Source organism: Aspergillus multicolor (genome assembly GCF_047715735.1).
Source record: "Aspergillus multicolor strain CBS 133.54 unplaced genomic scaffold BDW74scaffold_2, whole genome shotgun sequence".
In the NCBI taxonomy this organism is placed as follows: Eukaryota; Fungi; Ascomycota; class Eurotiomycetes; order Eurotiales; family Aspergillaceae; genus Aspergillus; species Aspergillus multicolor.
This window is the reverse complement of record NW_027395953.1, coordinates 463,024-489,540: the sequence shown is the minus strand read 5'-3', so window position 1 is coordinate 489,540 and position 26,517 is coordinate 463,024. Positions and strand designations below refer to the sequence as shown.

At 51.4% G+C, this 26,517-nt stretch overlaps 9 protein-coding genes across 9 annotated transcripts; 3 read left to right on the top strand and 6 right to left on the bottom strand.

The window, feature by feature from the left end:
• Positions 1–56: 56 nt before the first annotated feature.
• On the bottom strand, positions 57–3,917 carry BDW74DRAFT_165155 (uncharacterized protein; the record flags this gene model as incomplete). Its single annotated transcript, XM_073726382.1, has 7 exons — positions 57–149; positions 203–892; positions 951–1,039; positions 1,236–1,637; positions 1,692–3,626; positions 3,693–3,806; positions 3,875–3,917. 7 exons carry the CDS (start codon positions 3,915–3,917, stop codon positions 57–59), a joined length of 3,366 nt encoding a protein of 1,121 aa, XP_073588490.1.
• Positions 3,918–4,226: 309 nt separating this feature from the next.
• On the bottom strand, positions 4,227–10,624 carry BDW74DRAFT_143683 (DNA-directed RNA polymerase II subunit RPB1). Its single transcript, XM_073722901.1, has 6 exons — positions 10,285–10,624; positions 10,105–10,223; positions 9,866–10,022; positions 9,738–9,808; positions 4,812–9,679; positions 4,227–4,755 (listed from the first exon to the last, which is right to left on the bottom strand). The coding sequence occupies exons 1-6, from the start codon at positions 10,292–10,294 to the stop codon at positions 4,740–4,742; spliced, it is 5,241 nt and encodes a 1,746-aa protein (XP_073588489.1). The 5' UTR covers positions 10,295–10,624; the 3' UTR covers positions 4,227–4,739.
• A 156-nt stretch (positions 10,625–10,780) lies between these two features.
• Positions 10,781–12,748, top strand: BDW74DRAFT_43419 (Set1-mediated histone H3-K4 methylation subunit Swd1). Its single transcript, XM_073732782.1, has 5 exons — positions 10,781–10,980; positions 11,037–11,098; positions 11,154–11,242; positions 11,299–11,439; positions 11,505–12,748. The coding sequence occupies exons 1-5, from the start codon at positions 10,911–10,913 to the stop codon at positions 12,574–12,576; spliced, it is 1,434 nt and encodes a 477-aa protein (XP_073588488.1). The 5' UTR covers positions 10,781–10,910; the 3' UTR covers positions 12,577–12,748.
• Positions 12,749–13,450: 702 nt separating this feature from the next.
• BDW74DRAFT_173257 (class I SAM-dependent methyltransferase) lies at positions 13,451–14,671 on the bottom strand (the record flags this gene model as incomplete). Its single annotated transcript, XM_073727762.1, has 2 exons — positions 13,451–14,339; positions 14,469–14,671. 2 exons carry the CDS (start codon positions 14,669–14,671, stop codon positions 13,451–13,453), a joined length of 1,092 nt encoding a protein of 363 aa, XP_073588487.1.
• A 214-nt stretch (positions 14,672–14,885) lies between these two features.
• BDW74DRAFT_43417 (uncharacterized protein) lies at positions 14,886–15,490 on the bottom strand. The gene has a single exon (XM_073732781.1). It carries the CDS (start codon positions 15,433–15,435, stop codon positions 15,061–15,063), a length of 375 nt encoding a protein of 124 aa, XP_073588486.1. The 5' UTR covers positions 15,436–15,490; the 3' UTR covers positions 14,886–15,060.
• Positions 15,491–18,218: 2,728 nt separating this feature from the next.
• On the top strand, positions 18,219–19,704 carry BDW74DRAFT_173256 (WD repeat protein; the record flags this gene model as incomplete). Its single annotated transcript, XM_073727761.1, has 6 exons — positions 18,219–18,525; positions 18,651–18,750; positions 18,866–18,932; positions 18,991–19,328; positions 19,387–19,513; positions 19,564–19,704. 6 exons carry the CDS (start codon positions 18,219–18,221, stop codon positions 19,702–19,704), a joined length of 1,080 nt encoding a protein of 359 aa, XP_073588485.1.
• Positions 19,705–20,115: 411 nt separating this feature from the next.
• BDW74DRAFT_43357 (uncharacterized protein) lies at positions 20,116–21,301 on the top strand. The gene has a single exon (XM_073732780.1). It carries the CDS (start codon positions 20,378–20,380, stop codon positions 21,233–21,235), a length of 858 nt encoding a protein of 285 aa, XP_073588484.1. The 5' UTR covers positions 20,116–20,377; the 3' UTR covers positions 21,236–21,301.
• Positions 20,877–22,750, bottom strand: BDW74DRAFT_143670 (tRNA guanylyltransferase; the record flags this gene model as incomplete). Its single annotated transcript, XM_073722900.1, has 8 exons — positions 20,877–21,614; positions 21,668–21,772; positions 21,845–21,933; positions 22,008–22,183; positions 22,268–22,312; positions 22,379–22,510; positions 22,593–22,682; positions 22,734–22,750. The coding sequence occupies 8 exons, from the start codon at positions 22,745–22,747 to the stop codon at positions 21,369–21,371; spliced, it is 897 nt and encodes a 298-aa protein (XP_073588483.1). The 3' UTR covers positions 20,877–21,368.
• A 196-nt stretch (positions 22,751–22,946) lies between these two features.
• On the bottom strand, positions 22,947–26,489 carry BDW74DRAFT_43353 (Fibronectin type III domain protein). The gene is made up of 3 exons (XM_073732779.1): positions 26,362–26,489; positions 26,112–26,305; positions 22,947–26,056 (listed from the first exon to the last, which is right to left on the bottom strand). Exons 1-3 carry the CDS (start codon positions 26,475–26,477, stop codon positions 23,097–23,099), a joined length of 3,270 nt encoding a protein of 1,089 aa, XP_073588482.1. The 5' UTR covers positions 26,478–26,489; the 3' UTR covers positions 22,947–23,096.
• Positions 26,490–26,517: the final 28 nt, after the last annotated feature.

Below are 26,517 nucleotides of genomic sequence, written 5' to 3'. Positions count from 1 at the left end.
ATTATGTGCCAGCACATCAACCCGTATTGATATTAATACGACGGTTCGAAGACCCCCTATTCCCTGATCCATTTCTGATTCGCCTTGTCATACCCGATAGTCGCAAGCTCAATATTAAGCGTCTTGAGCATCATATCCATAGTAAACTCCTGTAAACCACCAGATTAGCATATGCTACAGAAATAACGAAGCAAGAACAAACCTCAGACTCATCCCCATGCTCCCTAGCCTTCTTCTTCTCAATCTGCTCCCTCATCTCAGCCTTTCGAGCCTGCAGTTCATCCTCGTCTAGGTCCAGCGCATCACTGTCCACATTACCAAACCAAGTCTCCATCTCCTCCTGCTCCCATCGCGCATCGTCATTCTTCATTCGCTCCCGCCACGCCTTAACACCTCCCATACGCGAAATCCGCTCCTGAGCACCGGTAAATACCTCCTCCGCTGCATCCTGGCTGACTTTTTTCCACTTCACAATCAAGGCCTCCAGCTCCTCTTCTCTATTCGACGACTCGATCCGAAGAGCCTGCTGGACGGTGTCGAGCTCGGACCGAAGATTTGCCAAGCGTGACTGGAACTCCCGCTGGCGCTTCTGGAGGTTCGTTATTTCTGGATCTGAGAGTACAGGCTTCCGAGCGGGGGTAAGTCGCTGACTAGGAAGCGTTCTTTTGCGGAATGGTGGTGGTGTAGCTTGCGGGTTTGTTGACGGGGGCGTAGGGAGTGGAGCGTCTGTGTTTTGCTCATCAAGCTGAGCATCTGCAGTGGACGGTACAGAATTTGCTCTCCCTTCGGTTGCTGAGGATGCAGGCCCATCCTTCACTGTAGGAGTAGTTCTGCGAAGAGGCGACTTGAATGGTCTGGAGAGTGCGTTGGTCGCCTGTTCGAGACGGCGACGCTTGGCGCTGGGAGCATAAGAGGACATTCTCAAGGAAACAATTGCTTTCTTGGATTACATGGTCTAAACGATTAAGTGCTGTAGTGCTGTGAAGATGAGATGGTGGAATGTGCTTTGTAGAAGGTGGATGGAAATAAGTGCGAGTCGCTTATCGATAAGATAAGGCCAGGTACAGTGACGTCTTCAATGCTGGTTCCGAGTGTGGGTGTTGAATGTTTGTGGTCGGGAAAAAAAGAGTGGTAACTGATTATACATTGCCTTGTAATGGACATACATTGCCTTGGGCGCTAAAAGTTGTAACATACACGTATATAGATCAGATAATCGAGAAAGCGCTAATGACCAACTCCCCCAGCCACCCATTGATTAAACTCCGGTTCCCCGGCCTCTGGAAAAAAACCGCGGTTGTTCGCGTTGGCTTGCCCTGCTGCATTCGCGCCCTGGTTATCATTCGGTCTTTGACGGTTATTCCGTTGTTGCCGTAAGTACACCAAGACCATGAGTGTTGCAGCTAGCGACAGGATAATGAGGCCTTCCAAAATACTTTCCTCAATGTCAAGATCGAGTTCGTCGTAATAGCCGTCATCATGGTCATCAAGGCGATGATGCTCACTGCTCGACAAGATATCGTCGTCGTCCTCTTCGCCTTGCTTATAGAGCTGTGCGCGGTAGTTCGCTTCTTCCTCTTCGTCATTTTCAATGAACGCTGCGATCCATTCACTAAAGGTACGACGGGTTTTGGGTTCTAGATGAGGTTAGCAGTGTTTTCAACAATCACCTAGAGAAGATCGAATCTTACCGTCGTCTTCCCGAATGGAATTGACTTTTCCATTGGTAAATCGATTCCAAGCACTCCGCGCCCGCAATTTCAACAAGCTTAGCTTGACAGGCAGGTAGGCCTCGCTGCTCGTTTCCAAAGCCAGGTCATAATACCTCTTAGCCATATGGAAATCTTGCTCTACAGCAACCCCATTCTCATGCATCCATCCAAGATTCCAATACGCCTGCGCACTGAAGTGGGCTTCGGCGGCCGTGTGATAACATGTCGAAGCTCTCTCAGAATCAATATCGATGCCATTACCACTCAGATAATAGTCGCCCATTTTGAGCAGAGAGTCGATATTGGCCTGCTTGGCTGAGCGAGTCCAGTGGATAAGAGCCAATGCTGCATTTCGAAGCAAGGCGGGCCGGGGCTTTCTCAATCCAGGTAGGACTTTCTCCAATGGTAACAATGAACGCTGGTCGTCAAGGACGAAGGCTACATTAGCCTGGGCATGTTCGTACCCTTGCTCTGCGGCCATGAGCATTGGAATGAACGCTCGCTCTTTGTCGCCACTCTCATACGCAGCGTTTGCTTCAGTAAAGGAAGAATGGATCACTTCTGCTTTCTCTGCGACCATTTTGTAGTACGACGCAGCGAGTCCGCAATGCCTTTGTCGGCCAACACCGTTGTTGGCTAGTTCTGCAAGATAATAAAAGGCTTCCATCCAGCCCCAACGAGCAGCAAGTTCAAAGTACTTGGTAGCTGTGGCGACGTCGCCTTGATCCAGGAATAGTGCACCTAGCCGCGTTTCCGCTGCAGGGGAGTCCTGATCAGCTGCGGCTTTGAAGTAAGAAGAGGCTTTATAAGCGTCTTGCTGCACTCCATACCCATGCAAAAACATGAGCCCAATCTGGTGCTGGCAGAGCGCGTCCCCGTTGGCCAATCCAAGTTTGAACCACGTATAAGCAGTTTCGAAATTCTGCTCCACGCCTTCGCCACGGAGATACATCAGGCCAATGTGCCCTGCTGCTTTAGATGCCAGTTTCTCAATCCCAGCGGGATGGTTGGGGTTAAGCGAATAGTCCTTATTCCAGTATCGTTTTGTGACCTGTTTGAAGTACTTGAGCGCCTTCTTATAGTTTTTGGGCAATCCCTTCGTGCCTTCATAATGCATCTTTCCCAGGCTAAACGTCGCCTTCACCTCGCCTTTCCGAGACATGAGATCCAGATATTCTAGAACATCTTCTAGGCTGGCCTCGGTAGAGCCCGAGCCATCACGAACGGCGTTAGGACCTGAGCTAGATACACTGGCACCTTCCCCGTATACGCCGCCCTCTTCGTCCGCCCAGCGGTATGACTCGCGGACCATATTATGGCCACCAGGCGGTCCAGATCGGTAGTAGTCAATAGCTTTATCCGCCACTTGTTTGTAGTAATAGGTCGCCTCGTCGCAATTCCGGGGGGTGCCAATGCCAGCATGGTGACGATATGCAAGAGTCATTTCGGACTTCGTATTCCCCGCCTCTGCAGCAAAGGTGTGGTACAACAGCGCTTTGGCTTGATCGCGTTCAACCCCACCCCCAATTCCAGTGGCATACATAAAACCAAGCATATATTGTGCCGTGTTATTTCCGTCCCATGAGGCCAGACTCTCGTACCAGCGAAACGCCTGCTTGAAATCCTTGGGATGAGAGAAATTGCCGTAGAAGTTCATTTCCGCTAGCAGGAACATCGCATCGGGATCGTGATCCTCTAGAGCCGCGATTTTGAGTGCGTCGATGGCTTTTGTGATGCTCGGGTGTATTTTCCTCCGCGCGCTGCTGCTCGACGGTGGTCCATTCATAAAGAATAACCGAAATGCTTCTTGCGCGTAATGCCATGTGTTGCCGAGGAAGCCAGAGGGCTTTCCCTGAGGTGCGACGACAGGTATCTTGGCCTCACGGAGGATTTTAAGGGCATACTCAACGCGCTCTAGAATAATTAGAACGTCAGCGGAAAGCCGACAGATGATGCGCTATCAGCGCGGGGATATATCACCATTTGTAGGGGCATCGGAGCGAGACGCATCGCCGGAGGGATTGAGTGATCCCCGACCAACATCTGAAAGGGGATTCTGATCATTCGGCTGAAGCGCGAGTGTATGCAGAAACACTAGAGAAGCAGATCAGTATGAGCAGCTTTAGAGGAGTGTTTCCGCCCGTTCAGCGATAGGAACATACGGAGCACCAAGGGCAGGAAGCGCCATAACCATAGGTACTTCATCTTGCTTGAGAGGACTGAGTAGGTGTCGATAGGAGTAAACGCATGGCGACCCCTATTATAACCTGTCAATGCAATGGAAGAAGAGCAAATTGAGCTGTGCCGTCAGCCGGGGTCATGGCGGACGGCGGAGCTCCTCATCGCTATCGGCCACCTGGCGTGCGGAGCTTCATTTCGCCGATTCCTTGGCGCTTCTCTATCCTACTTTGTAAAGGCGAGGATTGTTTCATAAAATCTTTCATTTCAAGTTTAAGACATGATTTCGTCCCCTCCCTTCCAACCCAGAACTATCTTCTCTAAAAAAAAAAAAAAAAAAAGTGTACAGGTTAAAAAGAGAACTCCGATCACGCGCGGTATTAACAATCTCATCTCCATGCAGACCGAGGAAATAGCGAAATATAAACAGCGGCCGTGACTCTCAGGAGATCTGAAATTGAGAATGAGACCTAAGAGTCTGCAATCCTAGAGGAGATCGCTTGCCATTTCAAGGTCTGGAAAAAGAACGCGGCGTAACACATCGCCATCCTATGAGAATTGGCTCGCAATCTCACGGGCCCGGCTCGAATGCGAAAAATAAACCATGACAAGCGGTTGAGGTTAGAGTGCGCGATACACCGCATACATTAAATTGAAGGGGGGAAATCGAGAGGAACGAAGAAGTCAGAGAAGGCTAGACATGCCCAGATTGCAAAAGATATAACCAACCAATTCCGCACGGAAGATGCAAGATGTTTTCTTTTCTGGTTTCAAGGAATTGAATGCGAAAAGTGATAGTACAAGAATACAAGAAGCGCCAGAAAGAAACCGCTGATTGGTGATGTGGCTTCACTGACGAGGTGATCTAGTGCGTTGTAAGTATAAATATTTGGCTCGGTTGTTTGTGGGAAAATAACTTACGTAGGGCTAAACGCCGGCGACGTCGGGCTGTAACCAGGGGACGTGGGACCACCGAGAGAAGTCGGCGAGCCGGAGAAGTTGGGAGAAGTGGGAGAGTATGTCTGAGGGCTTGTGGGTGACCACCCAGGAGACGTAGGTGTATACTTCGGAGAAGTGGGCGAGGTTGGAGACAAGTGCCGAGCACCACCGATAGCAGGGCTGGTAGGGCTGTAACTTGGCGACGTTGGGCTGAACGCAGGTGAAGCTGGACTGAAGCTCGGCGACGTAGGGCTGTAGTTCGGTGACGTGGGCGAGAAACCAGGCGAAGTCGGAGAGTACGAGGGCGATGTTGGCGAGGCCTGCCCATATGCTGGCGATGTGGGCGAGTATGCCGGTGACGTTGGGGCAAATGACGGACTGGCCGGTGAGAATCCCGGGGATGTCATGAACCGTGGGCTTGTGATACCCATACCGGGAGATGTGGGCGAGTAGCTGGAGGTCGGAGAATAGCCAGGCGATGTAGGATTGGCACTGAAGGGACTGCTCGGCGAGTAGCCCGCCGGACTGGTAGCGGCAGGGCTGAACCCACCACCAAAAGCGCTGGAGGGCTGGTATTCGGTGAACCCACCAGGAGTTTCGGCGCCGGACTGACGGATGGGAGAGAAGTTCGAATCAGGGTCAGGAGTACCAATGTAAGCGCTTTCCTGCATAGGCGAGCCAGTATCATACTGCGTCGCGGCGCCGTCATTGACGATTGCATCCTTCGCTCCCAATGCCCCCATGACTCCGTAGCGAGCGTTGTTCGATACAACAGTGTTCAGCATGTTCTGATCAAGGTAGACATCGAATTCTCCGGTACCAGCCGGCGCCATCTGTCCAAGGATCAAGTTTTCTGACACTCCGCGGCAGTCGTCAAGCTCGCCAAAAGCGGCGGCTTCGAGAAGAATCTCAACGGTTTCCTCAAACGAACAACGCATAAGCGCACCGTTATCGGCACGGTTGATACCGTGACGAGTAACTGGGGTCAGGTAACCTCGCATGGTCATCACATCGACCAAAAGGGCCAAGTGACGGTGGTTGACGTAGGACCCGTCGAAGGACAGCACTGCAGTGAACTCACGAAGAACGGCGGACCGCGCAGCTTCGATTCCAAACACTTCGAAAACCTCAATGAACTGATTCGAGTATGTCCGAGTAGCATCGACGCCTGGAATTGCCAAAACCTCGGCAAGGGAGGAACCGCTTGTTTCAAGAATCCACTCTTTGCATAAGGGGTCAGACTGTTCATCCGTCAAGGATCCGTCTTCCTTTACCCTAATCTTCTTCTTCTCGTTGATGAACGCACGTTCAACGCCTTGGACACCACGAAGGTTCAGTGTATCGAGAAGGTGTTGCTCAAGTTTCTTCAACGTAACATCATACTCGATATCGTCATCGTCCTCGTCTTCCTTGTAGTCTTGGATCTGGCGGATACGGATGACCTGCTCATCTGCGTTGTTATCACTGAAGATGACAGCGATGTCCTTGGGATACGCCTGCTTGATCTTAGTGGCGACGTCCTGCACAGTAAGGCCCTTATCCAGAAGCTTTGCACGACTCAAGATGATACGGAGTAACCACTTGGATTGACGAGAAGAATCGTCGGTAACGTCCTCCGGAATGATGAAATACGACTCAACCATGTCGCGATCATTCTCGATGACCGTCGTTTGAATGTCCGGGTCGTAGTAAATCTCCGTTGCCTCAGTGATAGACCGCAGATTTGTGTATTCAACTGCGCTTCGAAGTTGTTTCGCTCCTTCCTTGTCATGAGCCCTGGAAGCCTCCTGGTAAACTGTCATAGATGGAGTCTTGATGTTCGTTGCAACGTTCAAGATTTCCTTAAGACGAGGCACACCAAGTGTGACGTTCTTTGACGAGACACCAGCAAAGTGGAAAGTGTTCAGTGTCATCTGTGTGGCCGGTTCACCAATGGACTGAGCAGCCAAAACACCCACCATCTCACCAGGAGCTGCGGTCGCCTTAGCAAACCGAGACTCGATGGCACCAATCACGTGCTGGAAAGCCAGTTTGTTCATAGAATATTGAGTTACCAGTCTCTTGAACGCAAGTCGACTGCGTAGCTGTGCCTTGAACAGCATAGTCGCGCTTTCCTGAGCCTCTTGTGAGATCGGGTCATCACCACGGACGATCATCAGCCTGTCAAGGAGAGATTGCACCTGAGGAATGACTTCCGCGGGGTGCAGATCGCTAATCGTCCCTTCGCGGATCCGAAATGTAGTTCGGGCCATTTCCAGGATTCGCTGGATGTTGATGGGGAGTGGCATCGACTCCTCTGTGCCCTTTGCAACATGACGAACGACGTCCCGAGCCTTCAGAAGCTCTTCCCACTCCTCGTCTAGATATCGTTGAACTTCAACGTCTCCAGCAATCTCGTTAGCCTGCTCCAGCACGTCCGGACCAAGACTGAGAGCAGGATCCATGAGGTCAATACGGAAGCGCTCCTTGAACTTCGAGTCAGAACATGTCAGGATATCAAGTTTCTGGTGCTCAATGTGCGCGCCGTCGAGACCGTCTTCTCCATAGATGAACTGAATAATGTCGCCGAGGGAGTTACGGACAGTGCCATCATATTTGACCATGACTTCTTCCAAAGCCTTGACCAGCTTACGCTGAATATAACCAGTTTCAGCAGTCTTGACAGCAGTATCAATCAGACCCTCACGACCAGCCATAGCGTGGAAAAAGAATTCAGTTGGAGTCAAGCCACGAAGATAAGAGTTCTCAACAAATCCCCTAGATTCTGGGGAGTAGTCGTCCTTTGTGAAATGGGGAAGAGTGCGGTATTTGAAGCCGAAAGCAATACGTTTGCCTTCTACCATTTGCTGGCCGACGACAGCAGTCATTTGCGAGATGTTAATAATCGATCCCTTTGATCCAGAACGCGACATTTGCACGGCGTTGTTCAGATCCTTCAAACTATTCTCGGTGGCAGTACCGGCTTCATCACGAGCTGTATTGAGAGCGACGGAGACCTTACTCTCGAATGTCTCTCGGACGTTCATACCAGGAAGCGGTTCGAGTTTGTTCTGAGTGGCAGTGGCAGTGATTTCCTCAACTTCCTCCTTTCGCTTGCGCACACAGTCCTCGATGGCTTGGATAGTCTCATCGTTAGGGATGGTATCACCGATACCAATACTGAAACCATTGTGCAACAGCCAATAGTTGACAATAGCCTGTGCGCCATTGAAGAATCCCACAGCCGCCTCCGCTCCGTACTCATTGAAGATGATGTGGATTACACCACCACCACTCGCACCCACGATCTTCTTGTTAAGCATTCCATACATCAATTGACCTTCATGGATGAGAACGTTTCCATCCTTGAGTGGAGAGTATTTCTCAGAAGAGGGTGCTGCACCTTTGGAGTCAGTGCGCATCAAATTGAGACCAGATGGGAACACCATGCTGATCATCTGCTTTCCAGTCCACCTGGGTCTAGGTTTGACAATCGCAGGCGGAGGAATCACACCATCCCAATCAGGAACCCACATCATAATGTTCATTACTTGCTCTTTGGTCAGGAAAACATCACGGCGACAGATCTTGTAGATGCCGCAAAGAGTATCTTGGACGATACCCATAAGAGGACCATTTCGCTGAGGAGACACGATATTCTGCGGCACCAGCGCAAGTTGCAGAAGTTCAGCGCGTGACTCTTCGCTTTGCGGAACGTGCAAGTTCATTTCGTCACCGTCAAAATCGGCGTTATATGGACTCGTCACTGACAGATTCAGCCTGAATGTCGAGTAAGGCATAACTCGAACACGATGACCCATCATAGATTCCTTGTGAAGAGAGGGCTGTCGGTTGAACAGAATCACGTCTCCGTCCATGATGTGGCGTTCGACCTTCCAGCCGTATAGAAGTTGGTGCCCGCCTGCGCGCTTTGCGTGCCGAAGATCGATACGCTCACCATTGTCCCTGACAATGTACCGTGCTCCAGGATGTTCGGTCGGACCGTTCATGACAAGCTGCTGCAGTTTCTCAATGTTGTAAGGGGTAACGACCTCTGGGTAGGTCAGTGTCCTGGCAATACTCTTGGGAACACCGACTTCATCGAGGGACAAGTTCGGGTCACCAGTAATTACAGTACGAGCGGAGAAGTCCACACGCTTTCCCATCAAGTTTTGTCGCAGACGACCCTCCTTACCCTTCAAACGGCTTCGGATAGCTTTGACAGGTCTGTTCGATTTTTGCATAGCCTTCGGCTGACCAGCGATGTCATTATCCATGTAAGTGGCAATGTGGTATTGAAGCAGAGACTCGAACTCGCGTACGACATGCTCTGGGGCGCCTTCCTGCTCGCACCGCTGAACATTTTGGTTTGCTCGGACGATCTCAGCCAGTTTATAGGTCAGGTCGTCCTCACCACGCTGTCCAGAGGTGCTACCACCGACAACCACACTTGGACGAACAGGAGGCGGCGGGACAGGCAGAACTGTAAGGATCATCCACTCGGGGCGCGCATAGTCGTTGCTCAATCCCATAATGCGAACATCCTCGTGTGAGATGTTGCGGAAAACATTCAGCGCGATTTGCGGCGTAATTGTCTTCTTCTCCGGCTGCTGCATGTCCATCTCATCCATCATGCTCTTCGACGGCTTCCATGTTCCAACGAGCGTTATCCCTTCCTTTCGAACCGTGGGCTGTGCATTGCCGCATCCGCCGTGAGACCTCTGAGGTTTCGAACTTTCTTTCTGGTACTCGTCGTCTTCCGGAGGTGGGTCGGCTTCGCAAATCAGAATATCCTTCGACAGTCGCCAAATGTGGTCAAATCGGCGCTTTGGATCCCGAATCCGCAGGGCCTCTAGGAACTTCGGATCAGACTGGTTTCATGTCAGCACAATTTGCCATAGATTTGCCATCCCGTAAGGGATGACTAACCGCATTGGCTTTGATCTTTCCACAGTTGTGGCAGACCGTCTCAAGCAACTTCTTAATCCGCGTCAAGAAACCTGGCGACATGTCAGATTGATCTCGAAGGAACCCTTATCTTCCCAAAAGTCACTTACCGATATGGAAGACCGGGGTCGCAAGCTCGATATGTCCGAAATGCCCAGGGCATTCCTTTTGACCTTCTTCACATGTTTCACAGTTCCATTGTCGGTCGATTGTCCCTAGGCGAGGATCATTGAGACCTTTGGTACGTGGGCGCTGCCTTTGATCGTCCTACGTTGTTTGCGAATCGCGCGTCAGTAACTCACATATAAATCATTGCTTGTGATTTTGAAAATAGGTGCGAATAACTAACCATAGTCTCTGGATATTCGACATGGACCACGCTCATGCGCTTGATCTCCTCGGGGGAGAAGAGGCCGAACTGTATCTCCGCTATGGTCCGCAGAGGGGCCTTGGAGTAAGGGAAGTAAACTGGGAATCTCGATTAGCACAAGATCTCGTCGACCAAGAAATGATAAGTCTGTTGAAATACCATTCGCCATCGTGAAAGACGGTAGTGCGGAAACACAAGAGACGCGAAACAAGAAACAGGCGACAGAAGCGAAGGTATAAGGGCTCTAGAAATCGACAAGAACAAGTAAAGTGAAAGTTTTTTCCGTATGCTTCAGGTAGGAGCAAGCGATTAGTGAGAAATGTTGCGAGCGCAGGGCCGGAGGAGGCCTCTCGGAGGCTTGCCACGCAGGGCGCCTGCGACCCAGTCCAAGACTAAAGGGCGAAAAAAATGAATGTCCACGTGCGGCGACGGCGAGTCTCGAGGTTCGTGAAGTGTACCAGGATGGTCCGATGGCGGTGGTTGTTTCGGTGATGGTCGTGAGGGCGTTGTTAAGGTTGAAGGGGGACGGGTAGTCGTTCAGTGTCAAGTCTGCTGGCGTCGAGATTTCTGAGCCGCAAGCCCTCACCGCCTACCTAGTCTAAACTCCGCACCCAATCTCTACCAGTTTTTGCAGCTTCAAGGCCGGCAAACAACCGCTGGCATTAAGCTGGATGTTTGCTCTCACCTTTATCTCCTGGCCTCTTTCTGGGCTGGGAACTTTCTCTAACTCACTCACTATCTCCTCTCTTTTGGTGACTACTTGAGCCAAGTCTGAGCGCTACACGATGAATCTCTCGCTTGTCGATCCCTTCGTTCTAGCTCAGGACTACCCAGACACGTTATCAGAGAAATTGAGTAAGAATGAAATCATCTGAATGAAGACGCTTCTTTGTTGCTGAATGATATTTCAGGAAGTGGGCACGCGGCATGTCTGCGCTTCAACCGCAAAGGCGATTATCTGGCGTCTGGGCGGGTTGGTCTCTCTTTCATCTTGAAAGCGCCAGTGCGGAACTGACTTTCACTTTTAGGTCGATGGAACCGTCGTTATCTTCGATGTTGAGACAAATGGCGTTGCGCGCAAACTGAAGGGCCACATGCGGCAGATCCAGTCACTCAGGTAACCCACGCGACCGTGGTTATAGTCGGGGAAAGAAAGCTGACTTGTACGTGTAGTTGGTCCAGAGACGGTCGCTATCTTCTGAGCTCTTCCCAGGACTGGAAGTGTATCCTGTGGGATCTGAAAGACGGTTCGAGGGTGCGCACCGTTCGTTTCGAAGCTCCTGTATATATCGCAGAACTTCATCCTTATAACCAGTACGTTTCTGGCGCAATTTCGCCAGGCACTGAGTCGCCATGAACTGACACACCTTTCTACATAGCTTGCTATTTGTCGCCTCCCTCTTCGAAGATCAGCCCGTTCTTGTCGACATCTCGTCCCCGAAACCCATCAAACGGATCCTCCCCTCCGCGCCGTTTCGCGCCCCGCCCTCCAAAGACGAGGAAGTCGACCCCGCTGTCGCCGCCAAACAAGCCGCGCAAGGTCCAAAGCACTCCACCTGTGTCACCGTTTTCACCGCGCTCGGCAACCATATCATAGCCGGCACGTCAAAAGGCTGGATCAACATCATCGAAACCCAAACCTGCACCACCATACACTCCACAAAACTATGCGCCGGCGTCATCATCCTCCTCCGCCTCGCCAGCAACGGCCGCGACGTCCTAGTTAACAGCTCCGACCGCGTCATCCGCACAATCCTTATGCCCGACCTCTCCCAACTCGGCATCGACCTCGAACCAACAAACATAAAACTCCAAGTCGAGCACAAATTCCAAGACGTCGTCAACCGCCTAAGCTGGAACCACGTCTCCTTCTCCTCAACCGGCGAATTCGTCACCGCATCCACCTTCATGAACCCCGACATCTACGTCTGGGAACGCAGCCACGGCTCCCTCGTCAAGATTCTCGAAGGGCCCCGCGAAGAGCTCGGCGTCGTAGAATGGCACCCAAACCGCCCCTTCGTCGTCGCTTGCGGCCTGGAATCCGGCTGCATCTACACCTGGACCATCGTTACCCCGCAGAAATGGTCCGCGCTCGCCCCGGACTTCGGCGAGGTCGAAGAAAACGTCATCTACGTCGAGCGCGAGGACGAATTCGACATTCACCCCGCTGAAGAGATTCACCAGCGCCGTCTTGACGCTGAAGATGAGGAGCCAGATGTCCTGACCATCGAGCCGTCCAAGAGCGGTGATGACATCGAGTCCTTTCGTATGCCCGTGCTGCTAGATTTGACTGATAGCGAGAGCGAGGAGGATATCGTTGCTGTCGGGCCGGGAACCATGCGGCGTCGAAGTCCGGGGGCTGGAAGGGACAAGTGGAACGCGAATGGTGACGGTGAGAAGGAGGGGCGGAACGGGACATCCGGCCGAGGGGGGAGGGGGAGACGACGATGATTTCCGAACTATCCGTGCGTCTTAAGAGATATATCTTATATCTTTATTGTTTTTCTTCACTTTGTGAAAACGATATATTAATAAGGGATTGCTGTTTGGGCGTTTGGGATGTACTTGTTGCATGGAATGGGTACATAGGACCTATACGAGACCAGGAGTTTAGGTACAAAAACATACAGGGTCGGGAATTCAACACGGTTGCTTCTGCTCAGATTGATTTTTTATTTGTTTTCAGGCGACTACCTATGGATTGCCTTGATATGCAACACTTATTATCGCATGTATAAGACGCAGGAACCGGTAAGCGGGACCCGGCATGACTCGGAAATGATATATATTGGCCATGTCGAGCCGCACGGTTCACCACATAACTCACCTGTCATGTGCCGTAATCCCTTCAAATACCCATCATCTCAGCCCATATGATATAGTTCTTTTTGTTCCTCACCACCGCGTCTTGAACATGCAAATCGGACAATCTGATGGTATTCTCCTCAGGCGCCTTGCTGTAGAGACGCGCCCCCCGTGAAGTCCCAAATAAAACGATAGCCTCGCGGACGCCAATGAGGACAACGCTCGTATTCAGTCGATCACTGACAAAGCTAGGGCTGTGATTTGGTGGTGGGAGGAAGAGGATGCTTCGCGGGTATGCATGGTGGGTTAAGCAGGTTGGGATGGCATCGTACAACACCCAAGGTAATAAGGAAAGGTCGTGCTAGGGAAAGATCTCGTCGTTATTCGTACTCAATTGGCGCGATTCGTTTTCTCCGCTGTTCATGTCCGATCGAGTGGGTGTGCACTAAACGACATTTCCGCCTGTAAATGCTGTGTTCCTCCTTTTCGCAATGTGCTCCGGTCTGTGGCCAAAACTCATCTATCTCAACGGCTTTCGAGCCTGGTATATGTGCAAAATATTGTAGGCACGGATCTCTTTGTTGAATGCTTCCGACTTCACGTCCGCGGCAAGTTGCTGAATTCTCTCCACGGGCCACTTAAACACACGGCTGAAAGGCGCTAGACTGAGGTTCTCGATGCTCTCCGAGATGGCCAGATTATACCAACGCGCCACCTTCTTCTCATGTTCATCCTGATGCCACGGGTTGAGGGGGAGCCCGACTATTTGATGGTCGATATCCGTAAAACCAGCATCTCGTAGGTCCTTTAACGTCTCTCGTGAGTTATGAGCAATTGGCCGCATCATATCCGCCGTGGCTTGCTTGAGATATGTGTACCAATGTCGCAGTGCCATCCCATCCAGCGACCGATCATCACATCTCGGCTCGAAATCGATTTCCACCTGCTCAAGCCAAGCACCCGGGCGAAGATGTGCGTAGATCCTCCGGTATAGGTTTGGCCAGCCCATAACACTGCCGCAGCCCATCTGTAGGTGGATCAAGTCCCAAGAGTCCTCTCCCATAGCCCAAGGTCCCTCGAAGTCGAAGGGCGCGTAGAACTCGCAGTTCTTCGGGTGATTGGAAGGTTGTATGGGAGCCAGATCCACGCCAGCAACGAAAGCATCGGGATACTTGTTCGCTACATCGATCGCCCAGATACCTGTTCCACATCCCAAGTCTAAGAATCGTCCGTTAGTAGGATGGGGTGCGTATATCAGGCTCTCCGATACTCGCGCTACCGTGAAGAGCTTGTGGAAAATGTCGAGGCGATCTTGTTCTTGCTCGTCGCATGGAAGAAAGTAAACTCCTCGACGGAAGCCATGGTAGGTGCGCCCGTTCTCTTCTTGAAATTGGTTTCGTTCGGAGTTGCTAAGACACAGAAAGAAAGGAGAAGAGATTCACATTAGCCATTTCATCCGGAGACAGAGTACCGTCAGGCTGAGAAGATAGTTTGGCTTGAATGAAACAGGAAGGAGCGGAGGGGTAAGAGAGATATACTTGCTATACATAGGGCTCATTCGCGGAGACCCGTTGCGATCCCACGGCCCAGAGCCACCAATCGCCGAGTATCTTGGCGTGGGCTCTCGTTCGGTAATCGATTGGATGTCCATGGCATCTGAGTTTTGCCTTGATCGACCAATGTCGCTTGAGGTAGGAGAGTGATAACTGTAGTGATTGTGGTTGTGCGCGGGAGAGGTCATGGCGGGAAGGCGAGTTCCCACCGGACCTTTTTCAAACATCAGAGGCGAAACAATAATGTACAAGAGATCGTCAGAAGGTGGAAACAATGAAATTGAACTGTTTGCGTGGTGGACTATACAATAGTCTCCGGAGCCGTGGGGTGAGCTCGGCGGCGGGTAAGTAGGCCAGCGGGGGGCGAGAACCAAAAGAGTGTTTGTTATAGATCAATCCAGAAGCTGGATATCAATGGCTCGTCCAAAAGTCCCAGTAAGCACGACGTAAGTGGCAGATGAAAAAGTAAAGAGAGAGAAAAAAATCATCAGAGTGGGGGGTGGCCGATCAGGAAGAAATTGAGCCCGTTGAATTGCAGCGGGAATTGAATGTTGATACAAGAGGGCCGAGGGGTGTATTATATCGCCAGACGAAGAGCCTCCCACAAGGGAAATGAGGACTGAGAGACAACTGACAGGACAAGAAAAGTAGCGGTCACGGTGCAGACGAGCGAGCGATAGGGAGTGACGACAATAGAACAGAGAGGCCGACGACAGACAACACCACCAGGCGTTAAAGCAAGCAAGCAGCGCCGCCGTCTTTTCTTTAAGGTTGTCGCAGCCGCTCTGTTGACCCGGTTGGGCCCACGGGCGCGAGGGGGGCGGGGCGGGAGACAGATGCAAAGGCAAAGCAAAGCCGACGAGGTTGAATCCTTTTTATTGGGATCAGGGGAAAAAATGCCTGAGGGAAGGACGAGGGGGACTAGGATCAGGGCCCCTGTCTGTCTGTACATCGAGGCCTGTCAACAGGCTGTCAGCTGCTAGTCTAGCCTCCGTCTGTAGACTTGGACAGTAGTTAGACTGCGGCCATGACACTATGTATCAGATTCAGGACCCTCCCTTAACCACGGTCCGCCAGAGCGCTACTGGTAAGTCCAACGGTTGTAACCGATCCCTTTCCAGGAACCCAAAGGCCATTTAAAAAAGAGTAGACTTCCCGGCGGGAGGCGGCCCCCCGTCCCCGTCCATTAGTCCTGGCCTCTCCTTTGTTCCAGCAATCTGGGTGCAGGATCCTAGCTGAGCGAGGCACACTCCAACTCTTACCTGACCACTCGACTTCGGTCTAGGTGTTGCGTCCACTCAAAATCAATCCCAAGAATAGCCAGACTGTCCCGGAGCTCTGGGACCCAAGTCGAGTGGTGAATGCTACTGTAGCAGAACCTTGTTTCTTTGTCTGGTGGGACAAACGCCAAATATATCCTGGCCTACGGAGTATCTCCTTTCGTACTCCAACGCCCGTGCTACCACCTGGCACTTCCACTCAATTTGCTTGACTTCGCGCTGAACTGGAGCTACCAAACTCTGGGTCTCTCGGCTTCTCATTCTTGTGAACGTCTCCTAAAGTGAAACCTTTGACCTCTTGATTCTGGTACCATATCAAAGCTCGTGAATAAGCGCCTTCTATTCATCCAGCACTTCGGAAAAGGCCCCCAGAGCTAGGTTGATTGGTTCTGCTTGTTCCCAGAGCGCCGTTGATGTCGCTCTCAGCTCCCCGTCTAGGTAATGGTAACGGCCAATTCGCAAAAAAGACGGCGCGGCCTCTGCTCTTTCTCTCCCCTCTCTAGGCTCTGGAGTAACGTGGCTGAGGGGCCGAACGTTGGACAGTCCACAATCCGCCGCGAAACACGAATCCTGTCAATGCCAAAACCCACAACCCGAAACGGGTCTCCAATATCGCCGAAACGAACGCTGGTCGACGATGAAACACGCACATGCCCCTCGAGAGTGGCTCGACCATCTTTCTGCTCTTTTGGTTCGGTGATTCCCGGTTCTCCATTGTACCCACTCATTTTCCACGAGGACCGAGAGGCTACTGCCGGGCCACATACCTAAGTCACACCTCTAGCGACCAGTCCGCCTGCATCCGTTTCGACTCCTTTTGAGGACGCTTACCGGGGCCACTTATAATCATTGGTGGATGGCGATGCGGCCTCATGCACGCTGCGCGAGACTAACGCCTAAAAGGCTCTTCGCCGTCTATCATAATCGACTAGAGTTGCACCTGAAAAAGACTTGACGGTTCATATCATAATAATGCTGCAAGCTTCTGAGGAAGCCTCATGGAGCAGGGAGCAGGAGTTAAGTTCGGTTCCATCCTCACCGACTTCTCTGATGAGCCCGCAAGACAAATTGGTACTGATTTACTGCGCTTTCAGCGGCAGTGCTTCCGTCCTTGACCTGCTACGTTCGGTCATTGTATAATTCCAGCAGGTATATCAATTAGTCAACGCTTTCGGTGATACTGACCCGTCATTCATGCCCTCCTCGCTTCATGTGAGCCTACGATTATACCTAGTTGCAAAAATAAGCTCCTGAGGAAGGACCGACACTGAGACATGCCTTGCCGGGATAATCAGAGGAGAGTCATGGTTATTGGACCGTCAACTGCAGTGCGCTAGCCACAGCTGTATTAATATCCCCGCTATCTTCTGTCCGATCATCGGACAAGGGTCGGCATAAGAGGCAGAGCCCACTTGGTGATATCACCAGGGAGCTTGAGCGGCATTCTCCCCTTGGTTTGTTTCGCGGTATAATCCGAAATAAGGATGTTGCTCGGCCATACCCCAAAAGTTATGCAGACCCAGAAACACAGCCATGCCTAGGAAGATTCTTTGGGACCGCTGCTATCCTCCAACTTCTCAAGTCGATCACCATAAATCGGCTTTGGACCGTTATGCGGCCGCTGGTGGGTAAACTGCCTCATGTTTGCCAATCATGCTAGACCTGGTTTTCATGCCCTGAATCATTCTGCGGTCTGAGAGTCGGAGATTTACTCCACAACCCACACGGACTTCTCAAAAACAAGCAGCCTCTGTAAGAAAAAACAATGACTGGCGCCGATTGGAACCTATCACACGCCGCATGGGTCTCGAATATTGCCCTGCAGCTGGTCCTCAAGGCTGAATGAAGCTCAACCGAGTCTGCTGCATTCAGGTAGATCAATGCTAGAGTAGAGCAATTAGCTAGACAATCAGGATTAGACAAGTAATCGCAACAAAGTCAGGCACATAGCCAAAATGAGGATGGATGGCACTGTCTGGGTACTATATCCGCTCGCTGCCTTGGGAATAAGGCGCCACATCGGGCTTGGCTTTTTCTTGTTCTCCCACTTCTTCTGCATCCCGGCAACCAGGAAGTGAAAAGACCATAATAGCGTCGAGCCGGGGATTCCTCTCAGACAACAAAGGAATACTTTATCCAAATTTCCTATCGGATCGAGCCACGTCAGGTCCACCAACTCAGTGGAACAGACCCCAAAGGGAGAAAGAAGAAATTTCCCGGAGCGGCTGGACTCTGTACAAACCTCGCATATCCACTCTCTTGACTGGGGAGATTGTCGGATCGTTGGTGGTCTGGATCCCACAAAGAGCAAGGCACTAGTCTCTTTCTACCCTTGTGTTGCAGAGCAATCACATTGCCGTCACTGCGCCGAGTACGGTTTGGCTTGAGACATAGCTATTTGGGGTCAATCTAGTCAAAGAGAGCAAGCAGACTCGCTCATCGTCACATCCAAGCCATGCACCTTCTGAAGCAAACCGGGCATTCCTCACTTGGCCTACCGGAGGATAGCTACATTTATTCAATCGTGCCATCTTCTCGAACAGACTTTGCAGCCATCTCATCTGATGACTCGCTACGCATATTCGATACGAACAATCTCGACCACTCATCGTTAGTGGTTAGTAACGCCCACGATGGGGTTACCTCATTGCGGACGTATGATGCTAGCAATCAGCTAGTAGTCACTGGAGGGCGAGATGGCAAAGTGAAGCTCTGGGACCTTCGCAATGGGAAGAACTCCGCCGCTGTCGCAGTGGAAACATGTAAGACTCCGTTGCCTTTGCATCTTATTGTTCTTAGTTTCGCCTTGGGGCAGACTCTCAGTCTGGCCCTGAAACCTGCCTTGATTTGCGTAACCTGTGCGAGTTGCTTACTGATCCTGCAACAGCGAATCAGGCCCCTGTGCTGTCCGCAGCCACCTGCTCCGAAACCAACAGCCTTGTCGCTGGAACAGAATTACACTCCCATCAAGCAATCGTTGCATTCTGGTGAGCTTACCCTTCTGCTTTTGGCCGCACTGCACTCTATGCATCTTGGATGCGGACTGTCTTGTTGATTCGTTTTACGACTGTGTTGGATCTCACGAGCTGCTAACTGACGCAGGGACATCAGATCCGCGGCCCAACCGCGTCTCGAATACGTGGAAAGCCACAACGACGATGTAACAGAAGTGCGTCTGATTCAGGCAACTCTGGTAGCACTCTTCGCTAACCTATTTTTACAAATAGCTTCAATATCACCCAACCCGTCATAACATCCTGCTCTCAGGAAGTACCGACGGCCTGGTCAACGTCTACAACACGACAATCACCGACGAAGATGAGGCTCTCGTGCAGGTCATCAACCATGGCTCCGTGCATCATGCTGGTTTTATCAACGTCCGTACCATCTATGCCTTGAGCCATGACGAGACGTTCGCGATTCACCCCGCTACCGACCCAGACGAGGAGGCGCAGGAGCCTGAAGCGATTCAATTTGGTGACATCAGGCAGCCCCTCAGCTGCGAGTATATCGCGCAGCTCTGCATCGGCAGTCAGGGACCGTATATCGCTGCAGGCCATAAATTGTGCGTGCAATTCCCTGACCTACCTCTTTCACTTGTTCTAACTTATGCTCGATGATAGTGACAAACGACTCGACCTCATCCCCCTCGTGCCGACTCCATCGTGGCGCTTCGATGAGCAGAGCCTGTGGCGCCTTCCTGGCGGCCACGGCGAGGAAGTTGTGCGCTCCATCTATATCGATGAGCAGGTACGCGCTAGCATCGCTCTTTTTAAACGAGTAAACACTAATTTATCTAGAACCAATCCGTATTCACTTGCGGCGAGGACGGCTTCGTTCGTTCTTGGAGGCCAGGAACCGAACAGGGTCAGGCTACACCAGTGGAGACACCACGGAAGGAAAAGAAGATGAAGGAGAAGGGCCGGTACAAGCCGTACTGATGTAGACTAGACAAAAGAAATATATATATATATATATATATGTTTGCTTGGATATTTTGGTTCAGGGAAGGGGCTTGACTCCGGGATGAAGGCATAAATGTATATTCATCGCCGTAATAAGATCCAATCACAACAATTTCCACTGAAGCTTCAAATCACGTCTCTCTAGATTATTAAAAGAATTCCAACTGCCTTACTCACCGAGCAGACCATTCCAGACCTAAGATATCCATTTACTTTTCGAAAGTTGACAGCAGAGCAAGTAGTGATAATATAGTGAGCCTCAATATCAAGGCACTGACAGCATCTTGGCTCGGGCAAATAAAACTCCCCGCTAGCTTTTCTCCGCGGGATCTTATCGCTCGCGCGCTACTTGAAATTTTTTGTTCCTCACGATAACAATCAAGTTGGCGGCTCGGTGCCTTCATTTTTCTTTCCTTCCGCAAAGGCGGAATCAGGTCTACGACTGACTGAATACAATATACCGGCCATCATTTATTGGAGCGCTTCAACCACCACCCGTCCATCGATCTCCGCGTCCGTCCCGTCAAATCTATGCGCCTACCACCACGAAGCCAACCTACTCTAATCACCCAGCGACCCTAACCTCTTCGTCCACTCTCGCCCCGGTTCTTTCATCACCTCATTATACACCCTATCCCACCTACTCAAAATGAACGCCTACGCCTACCTAATTCGCCACGGCTGGTCCGGCCCCGGCAACCCACTGAACCCCGACGGCGCAGGCGCACGCTCCGGATTGGGCCTCACAAAACCGCTCCTCGTCGCACGACGGTCCGGAAACCAAGGTGTTGGGAACAAGACAACGAAAGATCCAACGAACCAGTGGTGGCTGCGGGGCTTCGAAGATGCCCTGAAGGGCATTGGGGCGCCGAAGGAGGACACGATTATCGGGAAGGGGAATGCGTTGACGAGTGAGCTTTATCGGCATTTTGTGCGCGGGGAGCTTATTCCGGGGACGTTGGGGAAGAAGCAAAATGAAAAGAATGGGGAGGGGGAGAAGGGGGAGTCTAAGAAGAGGAAGAGGGAGGTTGAAGGGGAGGAGAGCAAGGAGGAGAGGAGGGTGAGGAGGGAGGAAAAGAGACGCAGGAAGGCCGAAAAGGAGGTTAGGAGGGAGGCAAAGAGGCTGAAGAGGGAAGAGAAGGCTAAGAAGGCTGTTGAGAAGGCGGAGAGGAAGGAGAGGAAGGCTGTTGAGAAGGCGGAGAGGAAGGAGAGGAAGGCTAAGGAGAAGGAGGAGAAGAGGGCGAGGAAGGCTGAGAAGGAGATGACGAAGGATAAGAACCCTGAGGACGATTATCCCACGCCGGTATCGATGGATTTGGACTCGACGAATTCACAAGATGGGGCTTCGTCTCTGGATACGGAGAAGCCGAAGAAGAACGAGAAGAAGGATAAGGAGAAGGAGAGCAAGAAAGATAAGGCCTCCAAAGAGAGTACGAAGGACAAAAAGCGAGAGTCCTCATCCGATAAGAGCTCGAAACGAAAGTCAAAAAAGAGCAAGACGACATGATAGACTTGTTGGCATGGTACCGCATATAGACCTTGACTAGACTGTTATAGATACCCATTTGGCTTGGTTATACAAGACGTATATAACCACATCATTGCATTCTTACCATTGACTGATCTATGATAGAATGGCATTACGCCTCAACAGGCAACTTCCCCGGCTTCCCTGACAGAATCCACGGCCTCCGCTCCCAGAACTCATCCTTGATGATATCCACATGGTCAACGACGACCTGCGCCTTGCGCCGTAGCTTACGTAGTTTCTCCTGCTGCGTTCTCGAGATGTTCTCCTGCGGCGGCGCGCCCTCCTCGTCTCCTGCACCTTGCGGCGTTCTGGGATCGGACCCCTCTGTTTTCGTCTTGGCCTCTTCGAGTTGATACTACCCGAACTTAGCAAGGTACACTGGGAGAACCAAATTGGAGAACAACATACCTGTCTATAAACGACACTGCCCTTCTTGTATATCTCCTCCTCGTTGTTATAGTTGATCCCGAACCTCTTGAAGAGGATCTCGTTCTTGTCTGAGGAGATTGTTCCCTGATGATAGTCAACATGACTCATTCCAAACACCGCCGCGCAGAAAATAGCTAGAAATGGTGATAGACAAACCTTCAGCTCATTCTCAGCCTCAGTATTGCCCATGCCACCACGCAGAACCATCATCCAGAATGTCGTGTTGTAGAGGTTATTAATATGACCTGCGCATAACGTCAGTAAGCCCAAGAACCTAGACACCGGCGCCCACCATTTCCATCACACAAGCGAGACATACAATCAACCTGCCTCCAACTCATATAATCCCTCAGATTCCGTGTCGTCGGATACACAACCGCCCGCCCATCAAACGACGGCAGATATGGCGGCTGCAGTGGCGAGTCGGGAAAATAGGTGCTCCATTGGTGGATGTAGTGCGCTGTGAATGTTGAGACGATGGTTGTTACCAGTTTCCTGTTGACCTTGGTCAGTTTCTATCTAGCCTTACCTAGATCATTGGAAAGTAGTGGAATAGGAGGAGAAGTAGAATAGACATACGCGCTCCGCCGCTCAAAGAGCTCGCAGGTTGGATGGAAGACAAAGCTAGACGTTGTCAGTTGGGGTTTCTTCGCACTCAGAGGATGATGGTCAAGGCTGGGTGAAACAAACCTATACTCATCACTAACGCCATACGCAATCGCCAAATCTGGAAGATCTTTCAGAACTTCCACGGCGGCGGAATTCATTAGATCCAACGCCCGGCGATCATTTGGTTTCTTAAATTCGTATCGATCGGACAGCCTGTGAGGATTGACGCCGTAAGCATTGTGCAGGATTGAGGCTAGAACGGAGAGGCAAAGGTTCTAAGACAGGCAAAACTGACTTATGGAATCCACGGCCATCAATCCGGATGACAATCCAGGTGTTTGGGAGTAGGGCGTCTGGCTGTTCGAATGCCTTGACATATTCAAATCTGCGCGTTGTTAGTACTGATTCAATTTATGAGAATTGTGAGACGGAGTACCTTGAGTTCGCCATTTTATCGACGATATCTAGATAATCACTTAGTTATTAGTTCCTAATGTTGGTATCGCGCTGTTCCTTGTCAAGTTAGTGACGACCGTAACTTATGGTGGGAGGAAGACATTGTGGGGAATTGGTAACCGACGCTTTTCAGGTACACGGTACGGCAGGGTTGGATCGACCTTTTAATCGGAGTAGGGGCTTACAAAATGGCTTAAAACTTAGAAGATAGATTATATTATTTCAACCTAGAAAAAAACATGCTGTGCGAGAAGAGATTATATAGTCTAGTATATGCTGGGTGGGGCAGCTCGTCTATACTATAGGTATAGGATAGGGGTATAAAGAGTGATTAAACGGTAAACTAGACAGTCTCCTCTTCCGGAATCTCATCATCACCAAACTCGCTGACCCGCTCGCTGGGCCTCTCGCTCGTCTCACTAGCCGCTTTGTCGGATTTCTTCGACTTGCGGCTAAAGAAACTCAGGCTGCTCCTGCTGGGCGCACTGGACACGGTACTGTCGATGCTCTTGGCAAGTTGAGTATCGCCATCGCCGTCCTCATCGTTGTCGCCTTGAGAAGAATCTCCCTTCTTGGAGAACAAACCGGAGCGGTCTTTCCAAGACCCAAACTTGCTGGAGCTGCCTTTCCGGGTGATTTTTCGGAAAATGGATTCTTTCGAACCGGCATTGTCCGTGGAAGCCGCAGACGGCATGCGCTCGAGGGACTCGTACGAATCTCCGTGGAAGTTGGACAGGGATCGAGAATCCCTAGACGCGCGGGACTCAGAAGGCGAGCCATGGTCAAAGGACAAATCAAATGAATCATCTGCGTCCTCGTGACTCATGTCCTTTTCATCGTGTTCCTTCTTGTCTGACCCCCTTCCGGTGATTATGGTTTTAAAAGTCGGCGCTGCTGGATTCAGCCTCGGGGTTATTGGGCGGTGAGATGATGATGGACGCGTGCCAATTGGTGCTTGTAGAGGTCGACCCTGCCTTTCCAACGAGTCATCGAGAAAGTCAGGATCAGGCGAAAAACCCAACGGGAGATGGCCGGAAGAGCCGTAGTGAGTAGTTGAGGGGCGTCGAGATTGAGCTCTCGTCCACGTAGACGGCGAGGTCCAGTTGAAACCAAGAGGGCTCCGGTGACCGGGCTTGTCAGCAGACGGCCAGCCGAAATGACGGTTGTCTGTGGATGGATGCGGGAGTTGATTATCAAAGGAAAATGTAGAGGACGGCCTGGGAGACAATGAACCCCTTCTGCGAACTGTACCTAAGATTGACGGGTCAATCGGATCGTGCCTAGGACTGAATTGGTTGTAGCCAGTGCTGAAATCGGCGCTGTCGCCCTTGGACAAGCCACTGCCACTTCCGAAACCAAACCTGCTCGGCGAAAATATGCTGGAGATGGCGGTACGTCTAGACGGCAAATGATCAGATGAGCTATCTGGAGTGGCCCCGGCTGTGTGAGTTCTCGGCAACAGGGACATCGGGTTAGCCCAGCTGGTGCTATAGCTCAGGCGACGACGCCTGGATCCGATAGGCTCTATCTCATCCAATTCCCTGGGGAATGACTGGCTTTGGCCCTGTTTTAATGTTCCGAGAAGTGGCGGCTCTTCTGCGAGGGTTTTACCACGCGGACGGCTGAAGTTGAACAGCCCAGACAACCGTCTCGAGGCACTTTTCGGTGCCTCATCCGCATCCCCTGAGGGTGCAGTCTGAGTATCAGTTTCCTGAGGAGCCTTCTGTGCCTCCTCAGGACTACCCAAGAGACTAGTCGGCTGGCTGCCAGCAGAGTCTGGTGACAACGGGTCAGGAGGGAAGCTGTCCCGCTTCGTGGTAGTTTCTCCGAGGTCTGAAAATCTAGGTCTGAGGATAGGCCGTGGCAATTCCGGTGATTCTTCATCGCCAAGCAAATCGGATGGAAGCAGAGCGTCGGCTCGGGGACTCATCTGAGGGTTGGTGATCGAAAAGTCGGAGCCTCTGCGGTAGCTGTCAGGCTCGCCGGTCAAGCCAGGAAGAGTCATCCCATTATTGATATTAAAAAACGACGAGGCCGGTGCAAAAGTAGGCGAATTGGTCGTCGGAGGGTTGTAAGTCATACTGTTAGGGAACGGTTCCAAGGAAGGGAAGTTCATTGGCGACGAGACATTGCTGTTGAGAGAACTGCGATGGCGCCGGGGTGGACGAATGGTCGCACCGGAGGGGAGTTCTAGATCAAGAGGTGGCAGAGAGAACGGCGCCGTACCAGCTCGTTGCGAGGTCAGCCATTTGAAGCGCTCCTGTGCCTCTTGATGCTGCTGCTGAGCCTGGGCATGGAGGTTTACAAGCGTAGCGTAGCGTGCTTGTAGATTGCTGAGCTTGATTTCCCACTGCCGGGCGCGCTCATTGTCAATGCGATCCAATTCATTACCATCTTCCCCATCCTCGTCTGCGTATCCTTTTCTATCGTCCTCGAGTTTCTTGACCCGTCCACCTTTGTCTTGAATATCCTCATCAATTACCCTCATTTCGGCTTGCTCCTTTGCGATCTTCTCCCTCACTTCATCTGCACGTTTCTTTCCTTCCTCTTCAAGGCGCTCTTTCTCCTGCCTGGCCTGCGCAGTGTCGGCAGCGATCTGCGCCATTTGTTCTTGCCAGCGTAAAAGATCGTTCTTTCGCTTCTTGCGATCGGCCTCCTTCTGCTGAAGCACCTTTTCACGTTTGGCCTTTTCGGTCTGCACCGACCGATTGGTACTTTCCAGCTTGTTAACGTACTTTTTCAAGTCGCCGCTGGCCTCGTCTTTCTCCCTAACACGCTTCTTTAGCTCATTCCGTTGCTTTTCAAGGTCCTTCAATAACGCAATGTGCTCTTCCTCTTCTTCGGCCGTTAGCTTCTCCACGGCATCATTCTCATGATGTAGATTTTTCAATCGATCCGCTAGTAAGGAAATGTCTTCGTTTTGATCGTAGGAGGCGGCGCTTTGCTGCAGGTTTTCAGGATGGCTGTGCGAAACGTCTGTCGCACCGGCTGCAGGGGATTGTCGACGTCCAACAGATGAACGCTTTTGCAATGGACCTCCACTATGTTCGCGGGCCATCAAGGGTGCTGATGGGGTAGGAAGCCCAGCAGTTGACCGAGGTATTGAGGCTCGGATAGTAGGGCCGGATGACGGAGCATTGTCTTCCGATTGGGACGCTGGAAGGGACTTGGTGCGCACATGGATAACTGCACTGGGGGTCTGAAAGTTCGCTGCGCTGATAGACGAGACACAGATATGGTATATGCTTCCGGGAGCTAAATTTTGGATTTCAACGGCGGTTTCGGCTCGTTTGGATTCGCCAACTGTCAAGAATAAATATATGAGGAAGGACTAAGGCGTAAGGTTCGAAAGACCAACCTTTAGCACCGTTGACTTGTATTATATGCTTGTGAATAGAGTTGTGGAATTCCGGTTGTTTCCAGGCAATCCTTATCTCGCGAGCGGTTATTTCCTCCAGGGTAACTTCCGGCGGGGGAGGGATGTCCAGACCAAGCTTCTCGATCAATACCTCGTTGGGAGTCTGACAGACCTGCCATGCACGATACAAAAGCCTTGCCGGAGTTAATTGTGCTCATAACAAACCAATCCAAGGGACGCGCGGACTTACCAGCTCAGAGCCCACAGGATGCTGGTTGCCAGAAAGAGAGCCATGACGCCTCGTACCCTCACGCGCGGGATAACGCTGGGGTAGGCGTCAAGGGGAAAATAGAATGGCTCATACATCCCTGCTTCGGTCCATGGGGATGCCACTTTTTCAGAAAAC

Excerpts from the sequence above, each read along its gene's own strand:
- BDW74DRAFT_43417 (XM_073732781.1), bottom strand. The coding sequence starts at position 15,435 with ATGTACAGACAGACAGGGGCCCTGATCCTAGTCCCCCTCGTCCTTCCC.
- BDW74DRAFT_43353 (XM_073732779.1), bottom strand. The coding sequence starts at position 26,477 with ATGTATGAGCCATTCTATTTTCCCCTTGACGCCTACCCCAGCGTTATC. Across the intron at positions 26,306-26,361 it reads ATCCTGTGGGCTCTGAGCTG|GCTTTTGTATCGTGCATGGC; the intron begins GTAAGTCCGCGC and ends AACTCCGGCAAG. Across the intron at positions 26,057-26,111 it reads ACAAGTCAACGGTGCTAAAG|TTGGCGAATCCAAACGAGCC; the intron begins GTTGGTCTTTCG and ends TATTCTTGACAG.
- BDW74DRAFT_43419 (XM_073732782.1), top strand. The coding sequence starts at position 10,911 with ATGAATCTCTCGCTTGTCGATCCCTTCGTTCTAGCTCAGGACTACCCA. Across the intron at positions 11,243-11,298 it reads CGGCAGATCCAGTCACTCAG|TTGGTCCAGAGACGGTCGCT; the intron begins GTAACCCACGCG and ends TTGTACGTGTAG. Across the intron at positions 11,440-11,504 it reads GAACTTCATCCTTATAACCA|CTTGCTATTTGTCGCCTCCC; the intron begins GTACGTTTCTGG and ends CTTTCTACATAG.
- BDW74DRAFT_43357 (XM_073732780.1), top strand. The coding sequence starts at position 20,378 with ATGAACGCCTACGCCTACCTAATTCGCCACGGCTGGTCCGGCCCCGGC.
- BDW74DRAFT_143683 (XM_073722901.1), bottom strand. Across the intron at positions 10,023-10,104 it reads TCGAATATCCAGAGACTATG|GACGATCAAAGGCAGCGCCC; the intron begins GTTAGTTATTCG and ends CAAACAACGTAG. Across the intron at positions 9,680-9,737 it reads GAAAGATCAAAGCCAATGCG|TCTGATCCGAAGTTCCTAGA; the intron begins GTTAGTCATCCC and ends ACATGAAACCAG.